The sequence below is a fragment of the Felis catus genome, chromosome A1 (genome assembly GCF_018350175.1).
Source record: "Felis catus isolate Fca126 chromosome A1, F.catus_Fca126_mat1.0, whole genome shotgun sequence".
In the NCBI taxonomy this organism is placed as follows: Eukaryota; Metazoa; Chordata; class Mammalia; order Carnivora; family Felidae; genus Felis; species Felis catus.
The window spans coordinates 186,574,648-186,594,273 of NC_058368.1; the positions used below are offsets into that span (position 1 = coordinate 186,574,648).

General features: G+C 37.1%; 1 protein-coding gene across 4 annotated transcripts in view; it reads left to right on the forward strand.

The window, feature by feature from the left end:
- Positions 1-19,626, forward strand: part of GABRB2 (gamma-aminobutyric acid type A receptor subunit beta2) — a 239,510-nt gene that overhangs the window by 74,221 nt on the left and 145,663 nt on the right. For all 4 annotated transcript variants that reach the window (XM_011285651.4, XM_045035975.1, XM_011285648.4 and 1 more), the window contains one exon: positions 4,570-4,790. In XM_011285651.4, coding sequence (XP_011283953.1) covers positions 4,570-4,790 — 221 coding nt within the window. The remainder of the gene's footprint in view (positions 1-4,569; positions 4,791-19,626) is intronic.

A 19,626-nucleotide genomic window follows, 5' to 3' on the forward strand; every position in this document is an offset into this window, starting at 1 on the left:
TTGAAAAACATGGATGATGTTGCATATACGGAAAGTTTGTTCTTTCTTATTGCTGACTAGTATTCTGTTTCATGGATGTACCAGTTTGTGTTTATCTCGTCATCTGTTGAAGAGCATTCATCCAGATGGCTTTCAGTTTTGACAATTAATATAGAACTGCTGTAACTATTTGCACACAGGAGTAAGATTACTAGGTCACTTGTGAAATGTATGTTAGCTTTATAAGAAATGGTCCAACTGTTGTGCAAATGGCTGAAAATTTGTATCCCCATCTGTAGTAAGTAGGATTTTCAGTTGCTCTGCATCCTCATCAGCATTTGGAATTGGCAGTTGTTTTTTTTTTTTTTTTTTGATGTTTTTATTTTAGCTTTTCTAATGGGTATATAGTGGGATCTCATTTTAGTTTTTAATTTGATTTCCCATGATGACTAATGATGTTTTGTGTCACTTCAGGTACTTATTTATCATTTGTCCATCTACATTGGCTAAGTGTTCACATTATTTGCCTATTTTTATGGGGTTGTTTGTTGAGTTTTGAGAATTCATTATACATTTTTATATTCTGGATACCTGTTCATTATCAGATATGTGATTTGCAAATATCTTCTCCCAATCTGTGGTTTGTCTTTTTACTCTCTTAATAGTGTTTTTCATGGAACATAAGTTTTAAATTTTGTTGAGATCCCATTATCAGTATTTTGTTTTATTGCTTGTACTTGTAGGTTTGTATCAATGTCTTTGCCTAACTCAAAGTCACAGAGAATTTCTCTTATGTTTTCTTCTCCTAGTTTTATAGTTCTACATTTTACATTTAAGTCTGTGACCCATTTTGAGTTAATTTTTATGGAAGGTGTAAAGTATAGGTGACTTTACTTTATTTATTTATTTATTTATTTATTTATTTATTTATTTATTTCATATGGATGTTCCTGTTAATCCATACTATTTGTTAAAAATAGTATGCTTTCTCCAATGTATTGCCTTTGCATCCTTGTGAGAAATTATTAAGCATTTTGTGTGGGTTTATTTTTAGATTCTTCTATTTCATGATCTGTGTTTCTATCAATACCATAATACCACCCTTAGTTTGCTTAATAGTAAGGCTTTAAATCAGATAGTAAGTTCTCCAAGTTTGTTCTTTTCTTTCAAAATTGTTTCATCTGTTCTCATTTCTTTGCTCCCTGTATAAATTTTAGAATCAGCTTGTGCATAGCTATAAAAATTCTGTGCATATATTGGTTGGGATTGAATTTTATCTATAATCAATTTGGTGGGATTGACATCTTAACAGTACTTTTCAAATCTAGGAACATGGTATATCTCTCCATTTATTTGTGTTTTGGGCTGTGTGTGTGTGTGTGTGTGTGTGTGTGTGTGTGTGTGTGTTTAATGAGATAAAAGGGAGGAAAAAATAAACAACAGAATCACCATTGGAATGGTCTTTCTTCACATTTTGATTCCCTCCGCAATCTGCATACTCTTCTTACTTTGCATGGTACTTTGGTAGTTTTGTTTACTTATTTTATTCTTTCCATTATATTTAGTTGTGATTAGTGGGAGAGAGAGCCTGTCATGGGGTTTCTGTATGTTGTTCAGCATTCAAAGTCAGTTGGTTTTAGTTGTGGTTATCTAAATCCTTCTTGCATGGTGATGGAATGGATTGAGGAACATCCAGAAGTGTGGGTGTGTGTGGGTGTGTGTGGGTGTGTTTTAATTTTTTCAGTTCCAGGGGTGCCTGGGTGGCTCAGTCGGTTAAGTGTCAGACTTTGGCTCAAGTCATGATCTACCGTTTTGGGGTTTGAGCCCCGTGTTGGGCTTTGTTCTGACAACTCAGAGCCTGGAGCCTGCTTCGGATTCTGTGTCTCCTTCTTTCTCTGCCCCTCCCCCACTTGTGCTCTGTCTCTCTGTCTTTTTTTTTTTTTTTTTTAAACGTTTATTTATTTTTTTGGGACAGAGAGAGACAGAGCATGAACGCGGGAGGGGCAGAGAGAGAGGGAGACACAGAATCTGAAACAGGCTCCAGGCTCTGAGCCATCAGCCCAGAGCCCGACACGGGGCTCGAACTCACAGACCGCGAGATCGTGACCTGGTTGAAGTCGGATGCTTAACCGACTGCGCCACCCAGGCGCCCCTCTCTGTCTTTCAAAAGTAAATAAATGTAAAAAAACTTAATTATTTTTTGGTTTGAATAAACCAATTGTGAGACAATTTTCAAAACATAGGGTTGTTAAATGTAAAGGATACACTTTTTATGTGAAAGTTCAAAGGATTTATCTTGGGTAGATAAAGGTTTAGGAGAGAGGGTGGAGCAGACTACTCTTTCTTCTTAAGCCCAATAATATTTATTTAGATTCAGGAGTTTCTTCTATTTTTGACAGTGCTATGATGTGTCATTTAAAAATAAATGAAATGAAAATTGGTGCAACAATTAGCAGAGTTATTAGGGTCAGTCTGGTGCATTTCTTAGCAGGCTTTGCCTTGCTGACAACAGGAATTAGCACATGACACTGAATTTCACAGTAGTACCATTTATTTAGCCCAAAAGAGAATACAGTTTCTGTGTCCAAACGCATCTCAGCTGACGGAGCACTTTCCAGACAGCATTATCTCCCCTAAATCTCAATGAGGTTTATTATGAAAGAAGCATAAATAGCTTTATCTTCTAATAGAGATAATTATAAAATACTCAATTTTATCTCCAAGAATTGGAAATCACAAAATGTGACCTCTTAAGCACCATATAAATTGCCTATTTTATTTCCTATTTTTTTTTAATTTTTTTTTAAACTTTTTTTTTTTTTTTTTTTAATTTTTGAGACAGAGAGAGACAGAGCATGAACGGGGGAGGGTCACAGAGAGAGGGAGGCACAGAATCGGAAACAGACTCCAGGCTCCGAGCCATCAGCCCAGAGCCCGATGCGGGGCTCGAACTCACGGACCGTGAGATCGTGACCTGGCTGAAGTCGGACGCTTAACCGACTGCGCCACCCAGGCGCCCCTTTATTTCCTATTTTTAAGGCTATAACACAGAGTCATGCAAAAAGTGTATCTATTCCTTTTCATATTTTCTAGTTATGTAATTCGTAAGTCTACAAGGTTGCTTTTAGTATAAATCAAGAAGCTATTTTAGAGATCCTCATTCTATTTTTTTTTTTTTACAAAAGCAGAGTGCTTCAGAGCAGTTCAGATCACTGACTAAAGTGATCCACTAAAGGAAATTTCATCTACAATTATTTGATATAACTTGAGGATATTAATGTTTCTTTTGTTAGAATAGAAGGTTGGTTCTACACTTCTCATTCAGAAGTTAGCCCTATACTGACTTCTGAATAAGATCAAAATTTGTATATTTGTGAAACAAGGAAAGATGTTTACTTTTTTTGCAGAAGGATTATACTTTTCCCATTAAAACTTTTCAGTGTTTTTAGCAGATAATATCTTACAAGCTGTATTTCTAAATTATATAACCAAATTAGGATGTATAAATATCAATGAGGGTTGGAAGAATTCAGGGACTTCACAGAGATTTTATTGTGTATCTCATCCACAAAAGTATGCAAACGTGCAGAAATCCAGTAGGTGTACCTTATTGGATATTCATTCATTCAATCGTTTGTTCATTCATTCACCATTTGTGCCCTAGGACTGTGCTAGTTTTCAGGTTGCAGAAATGATTAACACATGATTCTGTTTTTTTTTTTTTTTTTTTTTTTTCAAAAGCCCTCAAGTAGGGCACGGTGAAATGATTTTAAAATAAATTGGTAATTATCTTTTCCAATGAATATTTGGTCTTTCATTAAATCATTCAAATGAGGGTGAGAGAGCAATTACATAGTGCCCATAGGCATCTAATGGATAAAACATGCACAATACATAGTAAATGCTTTATTCATAATATATAGCTATTTGTAGTTTAAAAATTGCATTTGAGTTATACATTTAGTTGTCATAATCTGTGTAGATCAGGTATGTGTTGAAAGCCCCATTTATAGTTAAGGGAACTTAAGCAAAAAAGAAGTTGTGTAAATTTACACGCTAGAAACAATTGAGAAATACAGGAGCTGAGACTCCAAGACCAGTGCTCACTTTATAGCAACCCATTGTTTCTCAAAAGCTAAGAGCCTGGCCTGATAATTTAGTATCCTGCGATTACAATCCTCTTTAAATACTGACTGAGTTAATATTGTTTAGATTACTGAGAAGCTACACAAGTCTCAGTGTAAACGTCGCCTCTCCTGGGAAATTCACCCTGATTAAATGGGTTAGGATTCTCATTGACAAACTAAGTAATTATTCCTTACCATCTTTCTTCCTGGGTAAAATATAATAATAAATTTTGCCAAGATATGCTCTCTTCACTTCTGTATTTACAGTGCCTGCTACAGTGCCTGATACATAGCAAGTTTCAGTAAGAATGGGTTTAATAAATTAATATTTGCCTATATATGAATAGTATATGTTTCTGGGGTTTGGCTGTATATATTTTCTTTTCTTATGAATACTAAAGTGTTTGCCTAACTCCCAAGTCCATTTGGGTACCAAATAACCATTTTCTTCTCACATTCACAGGATTATACCTTGACAATGTACTTTCAGCAAGCCTGGAGAGATAAGAGACTGTCCTATAATGTAATACCTTTAAACTTGACTCTGGACAATAGAGTGGCAGACCAGCTCTGGGTGCCTGATACCTACTTTCTGAATGATAAGAAGTCATTTGTGCATGGAGTGACTGTCAAGAACCGCATGATCCGCCTGCATCCAGATGGGACCGTTCTTTATGGCCTCAGGTCTGTAGTGTCCATTTCAAAATTGAAATTTTTCTGAATGAAATCGTTATTGATTTTTATTGGAGGGGAATATTGTGATGTTTTCCTTATTCCTCCTTCGGTTCTGTGATAAGCAGTTAAATCTCCTATCCAGTAGACATCTGAGAGTTTAGGGGAGCATGTATACAAAGGGACTTAGTCCTAGCTAAAAATATTTTTTTCTGAATTATCTTCTAACATCAGCTGCTGATCCTAAAGCTGCTTTCTTTAAGGAGTAAGGATAAACAATCAAAATAGCTGGGCTATAGTGCTTAATTAGAATGGAAACAAATTATGAATGCTGAATACTTGTTTGAGCATGGCAGATTTCTGTTTCATAAATTTCTCCTAAGCTGTGTGAATTGGGTCTGGTTCTCTGGTGACAGGAAGGCTTTCTGTGCCCTCTCTCCCTCCAAGGAGTAATCAGACTTGCAAATAAATAAAGTTGTTATCTCATGTTTACTAATAATGAACTTTCATGTCAGTAAACAGTTGTGGTGCTCTGCTCTTAAGGTGAGGATGGATTGCAAAATAAAAGTTTCTTCTTTTAAAGTTTATTTTTGTATTAAAAGCAATAGATGGTTTCCTGAAAGAAAAGGGAGAAAAAAGATATCTATCTTACCCTGAAAAATTACCTTATTACAATATAAAGGGTTTCTTTGCATTATTGGGAAGAAGCTCTTAATTCTGAAATGTTACATTTTCTCTGACTTATTATTACATAAATGTGTGGTTACCCTATCATAATTATGATGGTAGCAACAATGGTGTTATTCATTTATTAGGGGTTAGTGGTCAGATATTGAGTTAAATCATCAATGCTTTCCATGCATTGTTATAGTTAATCTGTACAACAACTTCATGAGTTAGAAACTGTTACAATTTTTATTTTCAAATGAGGAAACTGAGGCTGATACAACTTGCCTAAAATCACAAAGAAAGTAAGCTATGAAGATGAGATTTGAACTCAGATCCAAGTTCTGAGTCACAGCTCTTAATCACTACGTGGGGATACTTCTCACTCCCACATTTTTCTTATATATTATGTCTTGTTTTCATTATCTGGTATATTCTGACAGTCACATTGTTTAGGTGCTTATGTTTATTTTTGACAGAGAGAGAGAGAGAGCGCGCGCGCGCGCGCATGAGCGGGGGAGGGGTAGAGAGAGAGGGAGACACAGAATCAGAAGCAGGCTCCAGGCTCTGAACTGTCAGCACAGAGCCTGATGCAGGGCTCGAGCTCACCGCGCAATCATGACCTAAGCCGAAGTCGGATGCTCAACTGACTGAGCCACCCAGGTGCCCCTGTTTAGGTGCTTATGAACCAGCTTCTTTGTTGATCATATTTTTTAGAGAAAGTAGCATTTGGCTACCAAGGGAGAGTGGGTAAGGGTGAGGAACAGAGGTAGCATGATTGTGCTCTGTGTCAGCCATTAGAGGTAAGAAGATGGACTGGATATGGGCAGTGTTCACATGCGTGTCTTAGAAAATAGAGAAATGCCAAAGAGATAAATTGACTGGCAGTGTCTGCAAAGATTCCACCAAGGTGGTGGGCTTTGAAAGTGCTAATGGAAAGAACTGTGTTAACAGTTATATTTTGCTAAATTTACCACTTGGAATGACCAATAAAACATTTGGTGTGGGGTGCTTGGGTGGTTCAGTTGGTTAAGTGTCCAACTCTTGGTTTTGGGTCAGGTCATGATCTCATGGTTTGTGGGTTTGAGTCCCCCCTGGAGCTCTTGCTGCCAGTGTGGAGCCTGCTTGGGATTCTCTCTCTCCCTCTCTCTCTCTCTCTTTCTCTCTCTCTCTCTCTCTCTCTCTCTCTCTCTGCTCTGCCCCTGTTCACTCTCTCGCTCTCTCTCTCTCTGTCAAAATAAATAAATAAACTTAAAAAAAATTAGGTGTCACAAAGACTTTGATGAGAGGGTGACCATGCAGGCTGTGGGGGAGATGGGGGATGAAAAGAGGTTTCAGTTCCCACTTTTTAAGAGTTAAGCACAGAGTGTGGTCAGAATCCTGAAGAAGGAGCAAGGAGCCATAGAAATAACATTATCCACTCGGCAGTAAATGAGGGGGAGGACTGGCAAGTGTCAAGTTCTGGCAAAGCACCAGACCTAGTGCTGGAGGCATTAGCCCAGCAAATCACTTAATTTGCCCAGCAATCATGCAGAAATTACCCTGAGCTCTTCCCATTTCCTTGCAACACCCACCTTGAAAGTAGAGAACAAGTTGTATTCTCCTTTGTATATCCAACACTGACAAAGTGCCTACACCATAAATATGCTCAATAAAGGTTGTCAATTCTGAATTCACATGCAAAGTTGAATGGATGGGAAAATCAACAATCAAGATGTCTTTGGAATTGAGAAGGCAAAGAGAGGACCAATATAGATGATAAATAAGGCTTCTTTGTATCATTATATACTCAGACAAAAACATTGATGACTGCTCAGTCTTATCATTGAGACCAGCTATATGACATTGCTGTAACTCAAACTCACAACAATAGAAAATCATCATTCTCTTATCCCCTCTTCTAACAAGGGGTGTCGAACACGTCTGACATGCATGAGATTAACACTTCTAGACAGAGAAGGCACATGAATTGTAATTGTTCCAGCAGTTGTATTGTTAATTCTGATTTTGAAATGGATAACAATTTTTCAAGAAATTTACAAGTATCCTAGTCCACTTTTTACCGATAAATAATAGAATGATTTATTTCATGGCAAGAAGCTTAATGCAGACCACATACTCCCTTCTCAACTCCAGGAGGTTCATTTGCAATATATAAGTAAAAGGAATTCAATTAAAATGACCATGGTAGGGTTGATTCCACTCTACATAGTCACTTTTCCTATTTACCCTAAAACTCCCCTCCCATTGAGATCCATACACATTGGCAGGGACAAGGGAGGTAGAGAGAACATTCAGAGGATCTGAGTAAATTTCTTTTTGTAGGATTTTCTTTAGTGAAATGTTCAAGCATTAAAACATAGAAAGGAGAAAGTAGTATGCAAAATATTAATGCTTGTTTAATTTTATCATTAGTATATAGGATTTCATCGTGCCAGTCTTTCAATTTTTCGGTAGGTTTGAAAATTTTTATGATAAAATTTGGAAAAGGAAAAATGTTATGTGTCAGAGACATAGGAATATCTGGTTCGAATATCCAGGAAATATCATTTAAGATTTAAAAGTCTGTAGCCAAGAAATGCTATTTTGATCTCTTGGAGGTAGGGAATCATCTATATATGTTATTTACTTTCAGGAGTTCTGTCTGAAAATGAGATCAGCACATCTCAAAGGTTATGTGACTCAGGGTGGGATCCTTGACCATAGACAACCAGGTTAAGCCATAACCCAGGAAGGAGTGGTCAAAACTCTTCAGTTAAAACCTTGATGACCTCCTTATGAAATCAGTTGTCCTTCTGCATGAGTGGCCCTTTGCATCTGATTGTACACAGCAGGAACTCTGAGTGCACTCATACTGATACCTTATGTTTGGAGATCAGGAGCTTTGAGGATAGCGCACTAGCTACTCAGCAGGCTTGCATTAAGATACAGTGGCTTTGAGGAACCACATACATAAATGGATATAAGTGGGCAATGCAACCAACTTCCTTAACAAAGTGTAACGATAATGAAACTTAGGTTTTAGTTTGGGCTTTTATAATAAACCTCTCTTTGAACCTTGAGTGCCTTATCCAGGTTTTAATTTCCTCATATATAAAACAGAGGGGTAAATTAGATGATACCAGTATGCTATGGTTTTTATAACCTGTCATCCTCTGAATCAATAATTAATGAATCTAAAAGAATATATAATCTAACATCAGAGTAGAAAATGAAATTACATATTTGGAGTAGCATAGTAACTGGTAGATAATAAGTGTTCAGTGCTACTATTTAATGAATAAATTAATGTAGGGATATTTGAAGGCTGGCACAAGGAAGGCTTCGTATATCAAGGCCGTTGTTTTATATTATAGAATTATACCCCAGTTGTCTTTCACAATTCAGCAAAGTAGAACACCAGGTCCATGGTGTAGAATGAGAAGAGTGTCAGAGAGCAAGTGGACTGAAGACAATGGGGAAGGTCTATCCCAGGCAGATCTAGAGTGAAAAAGGGAACCACTAAAAAAAATGTATAGTGGAGCCCGTTAACTCCAGCCATTGCATTTGGCAGCGTGAGATCTGGAGCAAGGAAAATGGATGCCTGGCTTGAGACCCAAATGGCAAGGCAGACTTTAAAAGCTGCCCTGTGGGTGCCTGGGTAGCACAGTTGGTTAAGCCTCTGACTCTTGATCTTGGCTCGGGTCGGGATTTTGCAGTTTGTGAGTTTGAGCCCTGCTTCGGGCTCTGCACTGATGGTGTGGAGCCTGCTTGGGATTCTGTCTCTCCTTCTCTCTACCCCTTACCCACTTGTTCTCTCTCTCTCTCTCTCTCTCTCTCTCTCTCTGTCTCTCTCTCTGTCTCTCTCAAAATAAATAAGCATAAAAAATGAATGAATAAATAAATAAAAACTGCTCTGTAGCCCCAGCCCAGTGCCTCATTTGTTGCATGCACTCAGTAACTTTCATTTAATTAGACATTGTGCAGTTTCTTTTAAAAAGTCTTTCCTTTTCTTCCCCTGATGTCCTATCATGTGTGTCTATTTTCTCAACTTATTTAACAGTCTATGGGATACAGGAATGATTAACAAAAGTTATAAATAGTGCCTTTTTGAAACTTAAATTTATAGTTTGTGGCTAAAGAATAATGAAATCTTTGAATATAGATTCTCACCTTCACTCTTGACTGGTTGATAGCTCAATTTCACCAATTTGATTATAAAATCATATTCCTCTTGTCTTTAACAATGCTATTTAGAGATTTCTGTCAGGAGATATATATTACTCTGTCAGGAGGAAGAATATTTTCTCAGGACTAACCCAGCTGGATAATTTGTGACAAATGAGTTTCTAGTTGATGAAGCCGAAGAATTCCTAGCAATTTACAAAGGAAATATTTCAAACAGAGTAACTATATATTATTCTCAAATAAGATTGGCCCATTCAAATCATTTTCAGAACAGTTCAAGGAAAAATAATATAGAAAATATTGGATTTCTTTTAGGGAATCCAGCAAACCCCTACCAGGTAAACACCAGATTTAATCTGTGGTTGGTATTATAAAGAATGCTAGATAGAATTTATATTGTTATTTACTTACAATAGGAAATATTTGTTGGATTTCAAAAAGTAAATGAATAATTACATTAAGCAGAAAATTAGGAGGCCTTGTCTTACAATTAATAGTTCTTACAATTACTCATTTAAGTGACTTCTAAATTTTATTCTAGCTCCCCAAATTTCGTATTCCTATGATTTTGCTAATGGGTGGCACAAATATATTAGGTATATATACTCCCACCTTTCTTTGTGTACATAAGCATTTAACATGATATTTCAGTTACTTAGCAATTATATTTATCTCCTTGAAAATATCTGATTGATTAAGAAATCAAAACCAAAATCATTACATTCTGGCATACAAAAAAACCCCTGAATTATCAAATGATGACATCTTTTTTTAATATAATACATATTTTCATTAACATTTAAGATCTGAATCCAAATTGGACTGCATATTATTTATATCATAAGCATTTTATCAAACATTAGAAACTCTTCAACAAACATAATTAAGACAAAAGACTTCCTATCAGGAGGTGGTAGATATTTATTATTAAAAAATTAGAAAATACAGTTATGAAAATAAAATTACTCTTAATTCTACCACCTAGAGATAAACACTATCTGTACCTTGCTTTATAGTCTTCTAGATACTTTTCTAGTAAAAAAGCTTATAGGAAATTTTTTATAGAACAGATTTACATTTTACATACTATTTTGTGACTTGAATTTTTTTCTGTGACAAAGGATGTATCATAAACATGTTTTCATGTCACTATAACCCTCCTCACCACCATTCTTTAGCCATTATGGGACATATTTGGGATATATTTCTTTATCCCATACAGGATATGGTTTATGGTTTTCATATAAGGTGAAATATGTGGTTGTTGCTATGAAATTCAGGACTACCGTTTAAAATTTACTTAATATTTTAGTGACAGGCAAATAAAAAATATAAATTGTGGCACAATTTATAGTCTTATAGTTGTGCTGTTACAATTTGTAGTCTCACTAGTTAAATAGATGGCTCTGGAGATGTACTAATGCTGATTTTATTAGGCCAGTTCTTATGGAAAGAATGACTTAGTCTTTCAGTAATAGCTGACCCATCTAAAAATAGCTGTTTGTCTTTTGGTCTGGGGTGGGGGGGCTTGAGTTCATGTGTCTATACACCTCCCATATGTAGTATTAGATCAGAAGCATGTCACTTCTGATTAAAGGTTCACATTCTTAAAGAAAATTTCAGCAGGAAGCAGAAGGCAATTCACCCACCTCCTGCTATGTATGTTCTGTCATTGGGAAAATGGCAAAGGATAATGTTAGCTTGTAATGAATTTAGACAGGCAAGATTTTGTTAATTTTGTCTTCTTCCTCTATTCCTAAAGTTTTACCACAGGATATTAAACAAGCAAATAATCAAGTAGCCATCCCTCACTGAAACATAGTCTATCAAACATTAAAATATCAAGTTCTACTCAGATTTTCTAATTGCTTTAATTAATTTTCTTAGAGATATTGATTGCATTTGGTCAAGCAGAAAAACAGAAATTTTATTAAGAATATCAGTCCTAATGGCCAGGGTGCGACGCCCTGCTCTCTAGACTTTCTCATTCTTCTGAGAAGGAAAAATCATCTTCACCTTTCTCCAACTCTGTGGGAAACAGTGCATGCAATCATAGTGTTTTATAGAATATATCCAGTCCAAGGAGCTATAAATAATTTTTTTAGTGTTTATTTACTTATTTTGAGAGAGAGAGAGAGAGAGAGAGAGAGAGAGAGAGCAAGCAAGGGAGGGGCAGAGAGAGAGAGGGGGAGAGAGAATCCTGAGCAGGCTCCTCACAGTCAGCCCAGAGCCTGATACAGGGCTCGATTTCATGATTTGTGAGATCATGACCTGAGCTGAAATTAAGAGTTGAATGCTTAACCGACTGAGCCACCCAGATGCCCTGAACTGTAAATAATTTTTATAGAGATTTCTTGCTTATTATTTTCCCTATTTAGAAATAATAGCTGACATCTTCAAGTTCACCTCCTTTTTTAGGAATGAGAAGAGGGATGTTCAGAGAGGGAAGAGACTATGTCTAATATCACACAGTTAATGGCAAAGCACAGAGTAGAACACCAGACTCCTAATTCTTAATCCAGGGCTTGTTATTGGTGCTGCTGCTGCTGCTGCTGCTGCTGGAGTCATTTGGTTGTATGGAGTCATCATTGTCTGACTGACGTCAGCAAGTAAGTCAATTCCTAATCGAAAAGAGTAGAATCAGGATCACACCATTCTTTGGACTTGAGACATGGAGGCAGTGTGTATTTAGCAGCCCTAAAAAATAATCTAGGGCTCTTTCTGTTGCCACATTTTGCTGGACTTTTAGATTTAAAAAAAAAATTGAAGAGGAAAAGAAAGTCTGCCCACTATCTTCTTCTTAACTTTTACTGACTCATAGTGTTCCAGTAGTCAGTGGGTCTCATTCACTGCCAGCTGAATGGGTCCCTAGTTGTCCTCATGTCCACTGATTTCAGTCACATGACTGCTGTAGATGTGGCAGCCCTGAAACCAAAGATGTGAAAGAACTTCTGGGGAAAAGAATGACCAGAGACTCCAGGGGTTTTCAAAGAAGGGCAGAAACCAGCCCTATGCCCAATGAGAAAATACGTCTGGTATTGAAGGCAAAGGAGTGCCATGGAACTGGGCCTTGTCTCCAATGGAAAGAAGCATTAAAATCATCGAGGACACATTATTCATAGGATCGTGAATGTATCTGTATACAGCATCGCTATACATAACACATTTTGGAATTAGCACTTACATATTCCTGATTTCATTGGGAGTGAACTCTCTAGGCCACAAGATTACTGTCAGCATGGAAAGAAGCCAGATCTTCACTTTTTAATTTAATGTAATTTAATTTAATTTGATTATTTAACTTATTTTATTTTAAGCAAAGTATTTCCTAGTGGATGATTAAAATTATAGCTGTTACATATATGTTTGTATACAGGTGTTTATCTCTATTTATAGATATAAATATGCACATGTATCAATTTATACGTATATAAGTATGTGTACATATGCATATGTGTGTATATATTTGGACATATGTATGTCAGCAACAGGTTTTTTTCCTCTGTCTTATGTTAAAACTGAAGAAAACAGAAGGGACTTCCATAATTCTGACCTTCAAACAGTGTAGATAGTCCTCAGCATTAAAGATAAAGTCTTCTCCAGTGACGTTTGGGGTAACTTTTGTAACACTCTGATTTCATGAAATCAGTGAATTTTGTTGGCAGCTTTTGCTGGCAACTTGCTTGGCAAATAAGCAAAATACAGTTAACCTAGATAGTCTTTGTAAGGAGTTAGCTCCTGTCAGATTTTTAATTAGACAAAGACCTTTCAAGTCAAATATAAATGAGCACTTGTTTAATTAAGAGAGTGATTACCTGCTATTGGTAGTAGTCGTGGTAGGAGCAGTAGTAGTAATGTGTATCAAGTACTTTCTATATGTCATGCCCTGAATTATCTGTATTAAACAACCCTGTGAAGGAGGCTACTGTTATTTCCATTTTATAGTTGAGAATACTGAAGCTTTGGAGAAGTAAATATCTTGCTGGTTGGTTTGAGGCTCAGAATTGAACTCAAAGCCCAGGATCTCAGTCACTTCCTCAGACTCTGCAAAAATACAGTATCTGTCCAGGTAGATGGATGCAAAAGACCCTTAGGGAAAGCAGGTACTGAAAATCTAGACAGAAGAAGAATGGAGAGCCCAAATTTCCAAGGCTCATAAAAGGAGCCTCCCCCTAGAGAGACTGTCCGAGTCGCTATTCGTAAATAAATAATTATGATTTTCTCAGTCTTAAACAGGCTCCATGATGGGGATTTGTGCACTGTTTTTGGCTAGCCTGTAGCCATTTCCATATTTACAGCACGTATAATATATCCCTCAGGTGTAAGTTAATATCATCACCTCTACTTTCATCCTTTATCCTTGCGGGATTTTCTCTTGTACAATTTAGATGCAGAAAGTTATTTTTGTTTCCTGTTTTTGAATCCTCAAGTTCAAGGAAGTTTGAGTTGAAGTTCAGTTTGAATTGGGGGTATAGGGATTTTGAAATTCTCTTCTTTTCCAGAATAATATAGCCATATTGTGGAGTTCGGTTGCAGACTAAGTAAAAAGCAGCCACTTCAAGATTAGATTAAATCTCAGCCAAAGATGTAATACCTTAGTAGAAGTGAGAAGGCCACCTAGCTTTTTGGCTCCTAGGGTCTCTGAAAGCCACTCTAGAGTTACTCTGTCCAGCTTTCTGCTGGATTGAAGATGCTGTATTCCTCATAATCTGGGAAGGAATTACCCCAGTAACCTGTACACTTTCATGTCAAGAATTCACAGATGTCATTCTTACACTCAGATCCTTGACCCTAAGTCTACCATCAGTACTCATCCTGGAAGGGGGGGCAGAGAAAGTAATAAGCTTAGTCATACCTCTGACTTTCAGGCAACTGGAAAAGTACCTTTGTCTGTAAGACTATTAGGGAAGATCCCAGAGTACACTGAAGAAAATCTGTATTTGTTTTGTGGCATAAGTAAAAAAAAAAGATTTATTTCACTGAAGTGTTTTTCAGCCTATTCCCCATGGAGAAGAAAAAAAAAAATTAAAGGAGATAAAAAGCAATGTAACCTAAGGATATCATCTCTAAAATTTTTTGTTAAAGGATTTTTGGTTAAAGTTTTAATGCCTTGATTTGCTAAATGGTTAGTAAGAGAGGATTTCTTGCGTATCCTTACTTTTTTATTCTGGAGGTCACAAATAAAAGCAAACCTTCCTTTTGGAAACCAAGCCAGTATAATAGCTTAAAGACTCAAATCACAGTCACCACATTATGAAATGCTCAAGCTATTTTACTTCTCAGAAGCAGCCCATTATCTGCACTCTTATGGACAGAATAAAAGGCAACAAAATGCTAACTGGCCATAAATCCTTGGAGGAAGATATTAATTCCATGTTGGGTTGTTCTCACTAGCCATAATAGAGAAAATAATTAGGACTTTTATTTTAGCAGCTGTAATAGTCTCACAACTAAGGGAAACTGAAAAAAATCAGGATAAAGACCAAAACTTCTTGTGGCATCAATATGCTGGGAGGCATTTTCCATCACTGCATAGTGAGGCCACAGAACACAGGAAAAGCAGTGTTGCCCAAGGATCAAGAGCCTGGGTTTGGGATCTGACTGCCTTGTTTCAAGGACTTCCTCTGTCACAAATTAGCTGTGCTTCATCTTTCTGACATTCAGCTCCCTTGTCAGTGATGTAGGGCTTTAGAGTACCCCCACTTTATAGGATTACTGGGGAGATTAAGTGAACAAAGATTTGTAAAGCACTTAGTAGAGTCCTCAGCACACACTGACTTCTCTGTAGAGATTAATTGCCATTGTAAGAATGCCACATGTGTCTAACTTTGACCTATCCTGCTATTTTCTGTTGTGATTAGTACCAGATGATATTTGGCAAGAGGGGATAGCGGTGTTAAATCCTTATTATGTACCAACACTGTGCTAGGGTGTTGGGGTTACACAAAGACACATGAGACAACCAAAAATTGAGACTCAAAACCTGGAGTTTAGTGGGATGAGAAGATATGTAATAGTGAGATGAAGAGCAAAGTAGGATAGGATAGTGCAAGAGGGGCAGGTTCTGGAGTTTGGGTTTTTTTTTTTTTTTTTTGTAGGTTTTGTGGCTTTTTAAAAAGTTACCTACCAACTTTAAATTGAAAATAATATCATTTAACTTATGGGAATATAATCAGAATTAAATAATGTAACTTAGGTAAAACAGCCAGCACCCAGTAGGTGGGTAATAAATACTTGTTGTGGTCTTATTCATTGGTGCAGTTACCAAGATAACGGCAATCATCAAAATCAATTAGGCACATGCTGTATATCGTTTGCTGCTCATTTGTTATACCTTCTGATCCTCAAATAATCCCATCTGGCAGATACTCATATCATTCCATTTTTATAGAAAAGGAAACTGAGACCTAGACAAATCCAGTAACTTGTTCAAAGCAGCACAACTTCACGTGTCAAGCCTGGGAATAGAATTTAAGCTGTTTGACTCTAGAGTTTATGCCCTTCATGTTCTAATAGGTTTAATGCAGGGGAAGGGCCCAGTGCATGGCCTAGGAGGTAGCAGAGCAGACACAGACTCACTCAGAATTTTCATTAGACTGATAGCTGATTGCTGTTAGTAATGGTGACTATCCTAATGTTAGGAATGTCTGTGTAGTGTACTCAAAGGAAGCATGAGAAAATACTAGTGTTTTAATTTATGTTTAATGAAACAAGGCCATTGTAGTCAAGTGAATTTCTGAACCCTCAATTCATTTATCCAATCCACCCAATCAGCTGCCATGTAAGCACTTCTTATTTCTCTAGGTGGGGAATGGGGGTGCAGAAGTGAATAAGCCAGACATAGTCCCTAACTCCAGAGGCATGTACTTAATAAAGGAAACATATAAACCACCAGCAAAAAAAAAAAAAAAAAAAAAAAAAAAAAAAAAAAAAAAAAAGAGGCTATTTATTTATTTTTTGAACGTTTATTTATTTTTGGGACAGAGAGAGACAGAGCATGAACAGGGGAGGGGCAGAGAGAGAGGGAGACACAGAATCGGAAACAGGCTCCAGGCTCTGAGCCATCAGCCCAGAGCCTGACGCGGGGCTCGAACTCGCGGGCCGCGAGATCGTGATCTGGCTGAAGTCGGACGCTTAACCGACTGCGCCACCCAGGCGCCCCAAAAAGAGGCTATTTAATAATAACCTTGAAGGTTGCAAATTGTGATAAATTCCATGAAGAAAATTAAACAGAATGAATGATCTGATAAAGAGTGATGGAGCAGGGGGGTGGAATCCTATCTGAGGAGTGACATCTGAATCAAGATGTTATTTATCAAGACCAACAGCCAGAAATCTGAGCAATGATCCAGTTAGAACAAAAGCACCATGGTCCTAAGGACAGAACACACTTATGTGCTCACAGGAAGAAAATTAAGTAATGCTGCTTTACCCCAAATTTCTGTTTCCTCTCTATCACATTTCTGCATTTTGTGTGCTTTATAACTAAATGCATTTTTCATAAACACTATACTAATAGTAAACAGTAAAATAAATAAAAATAAAACAGTAAAATAGTGTTTACTATTGGCCATGTTACAATAAATGATAATCTCCATGAGAGCAGAGACCTCTAATTTTTCCCTCTGCTGTATCCCAGCAACTTGCATAGTGCCTGTCTCAGAAGGGTCAGTGCAAAACTATTTGTTAAATGAATGTCTGCAAGAATGAATAAGTAATAGTAGTTTCTCCACAGTACTTCCTATCTTATCAGTGTAACTACCTGACTTTGTTTATCAGTTAGAGGGGATCCTGTGGTCTCTGGAGGCTTATCTCAAATTGATTTATCATTCAGTCTCAATGCAAGCAACTCAGGCAAAATCACATCTAATGTTTTTAAAGAATGGATTTGCATTCTGAGGTAAATTAAGAAGAAAGAGAAGCATAAAATCAAATCGGTATCATGGAGAACCCAATTACCAAAGATTATTATGTTTTAATGAGGTGAAAAAATCTGATCGTCCTGCCTAGTAGACACCGTATGCATTTCTCTTTATTAGTGGGGAGAACTACGTTACCAGTGAGATGGTACTAGAGGTGATACCGGTTGGACAGATGATAAGAAGGCATTCTGAAAACAAAGACAGGATCAGCATTTATCATCAATTCAGTTTTCCAGGTTGTGACTTAAATGCAAATGAGTTGACCGTGTAGAAATTTCCATTGGTGTAGTATTTTCGTATGTTATTTTATTATTTGCAGTCCCAGTGGTGTCTTAAAGGATGCACAGAGATGTGAAGGTGAAGAGAGTTGTATAAATGTGGAATTTAGGTGACCCATATTAGCCTTCTACCACATAATGAGTCAGTGAGAAAACACTTTCTAATGAGAACTAGTGCTTTTCAGACACATACCTCGAAAAATTCATTATGGCTGAGTTAAAGGGAGATATTCTTTTTTATTTATGATTATCAAATATTTTACTATTAAAATGTGTATAGTTTCTCATTGATTTGTTTAGCAAATAGCATATCCTTATGTTATTTGAACTATCTTGTTTATATTTCAGTGTGTGTGTGTTTGTGCACATGTGTGTGCACGTGTATGTTTTCTCTGTGTGATAGGAGGCAAGGCAGGAAGTGGGAAGAGTGAGGGTTGACTACCATGTGGAAAAAAGAAGCATTTTTATTGCTCAGAACAATGTTTTTCCCAAATCATAAGTATTTTAGCCCTTTTGGCTGGAATCCATGGGTTGGAATCCATGGGTTGAGCTAACTTCCTGTGGGAAGTTAGATATATGGGACACAAGGGTCAGTCTTCTGCCCATGTAATAGGGGTTTATGGTGTGATAATGAGAAACAATTCACCGCATCCCCAACTGGCCCTTTCTTAGCCCATTTAGTATGTGACAACTTTATATATCTCAATGCTTCACTAACATTATTCACTAATGGTTGGTTCATGGATCCTTGCTAAGTTACTTAATCTCTGCACAGTCAGTCATCACCCAGTGATGAGGGGATGAGACAACCCATAGGTCTGATCTTTATTTGGTGGAGGGTGGAGTTACTCTCAAGGAGGAAAAGTTTGTGTCAACTGCATGGGTGGCCTGGGACAGGGAAAGGAAGCACACTGAAAGAACAGAGGGGAAAATCAACACAGGAGTGAAAATGCACTTCTAAAATCTAGGCATAAAACAAGTAGTATTTTAGTCTGAGAGGCCAAGTTCCAAATAATATGGATTACCTGACATTCCAATTTGAGAACACTAAGGATTGTGGAATCACCTACGAGGCTGAATTTGGTCTATGTCATTGGATGGGTTTTAGGGTTTTTTTTTTTTAATGTTTATTTTTGAGGGAGAGAGAGACAGAGTGTAATTAGGGGAGGGGCAGAGAGAAAGGGACACAGAGAATCTTGAAGCAGGCTTCAGGCTCTGAGCTTTCAGCACAGCGCCCGACGTGGGGCTGGAACTCACAAACCTTGAGATCCTGACCTGAGCCAGAGTTGGAAGCTTAACTGACTGAGCCACCCAGCGCCCCGGATAGGTTTTAGTTTTAGTGCTTATTTTATTATGCAAATCTCAGACATCTTAGATGAGGAAGAGTCTATATTGCAGAGTTACTTTTCCTTTATTTGTGATTTTGTTCTTTTTGATTGATGCTCAGGCTTCTGTTTCCTCCAACATGAGTGGGATGCTAGGCTCAATTTCATCTTTTGTTGTATTTTAAAAATTGTGTAAAATCAAATTACTATTCTTTAGTGAAAATCTTCTTTCATTTCAAAAAGGTTTTGTCCTTGCAAATTTCCAGCTTTTCTAAGCATGGATAGAAAAAAAAAGTGTAAAATATACATGGAGCCAAATTTCCAGAGGCCATTAGTGTAATTGCTGACTGCTAAGATTTGGTAGGGGTTGAGTGACAGGGCAAGGTTTAATTCCATATTTCAGGTGCTTTCAGCTGTTGCACACACAATTTCGTTCAGGAGTATGTCAGGGTATGGACTTACTTAAGCAGACAACATTTGGTACAAACTA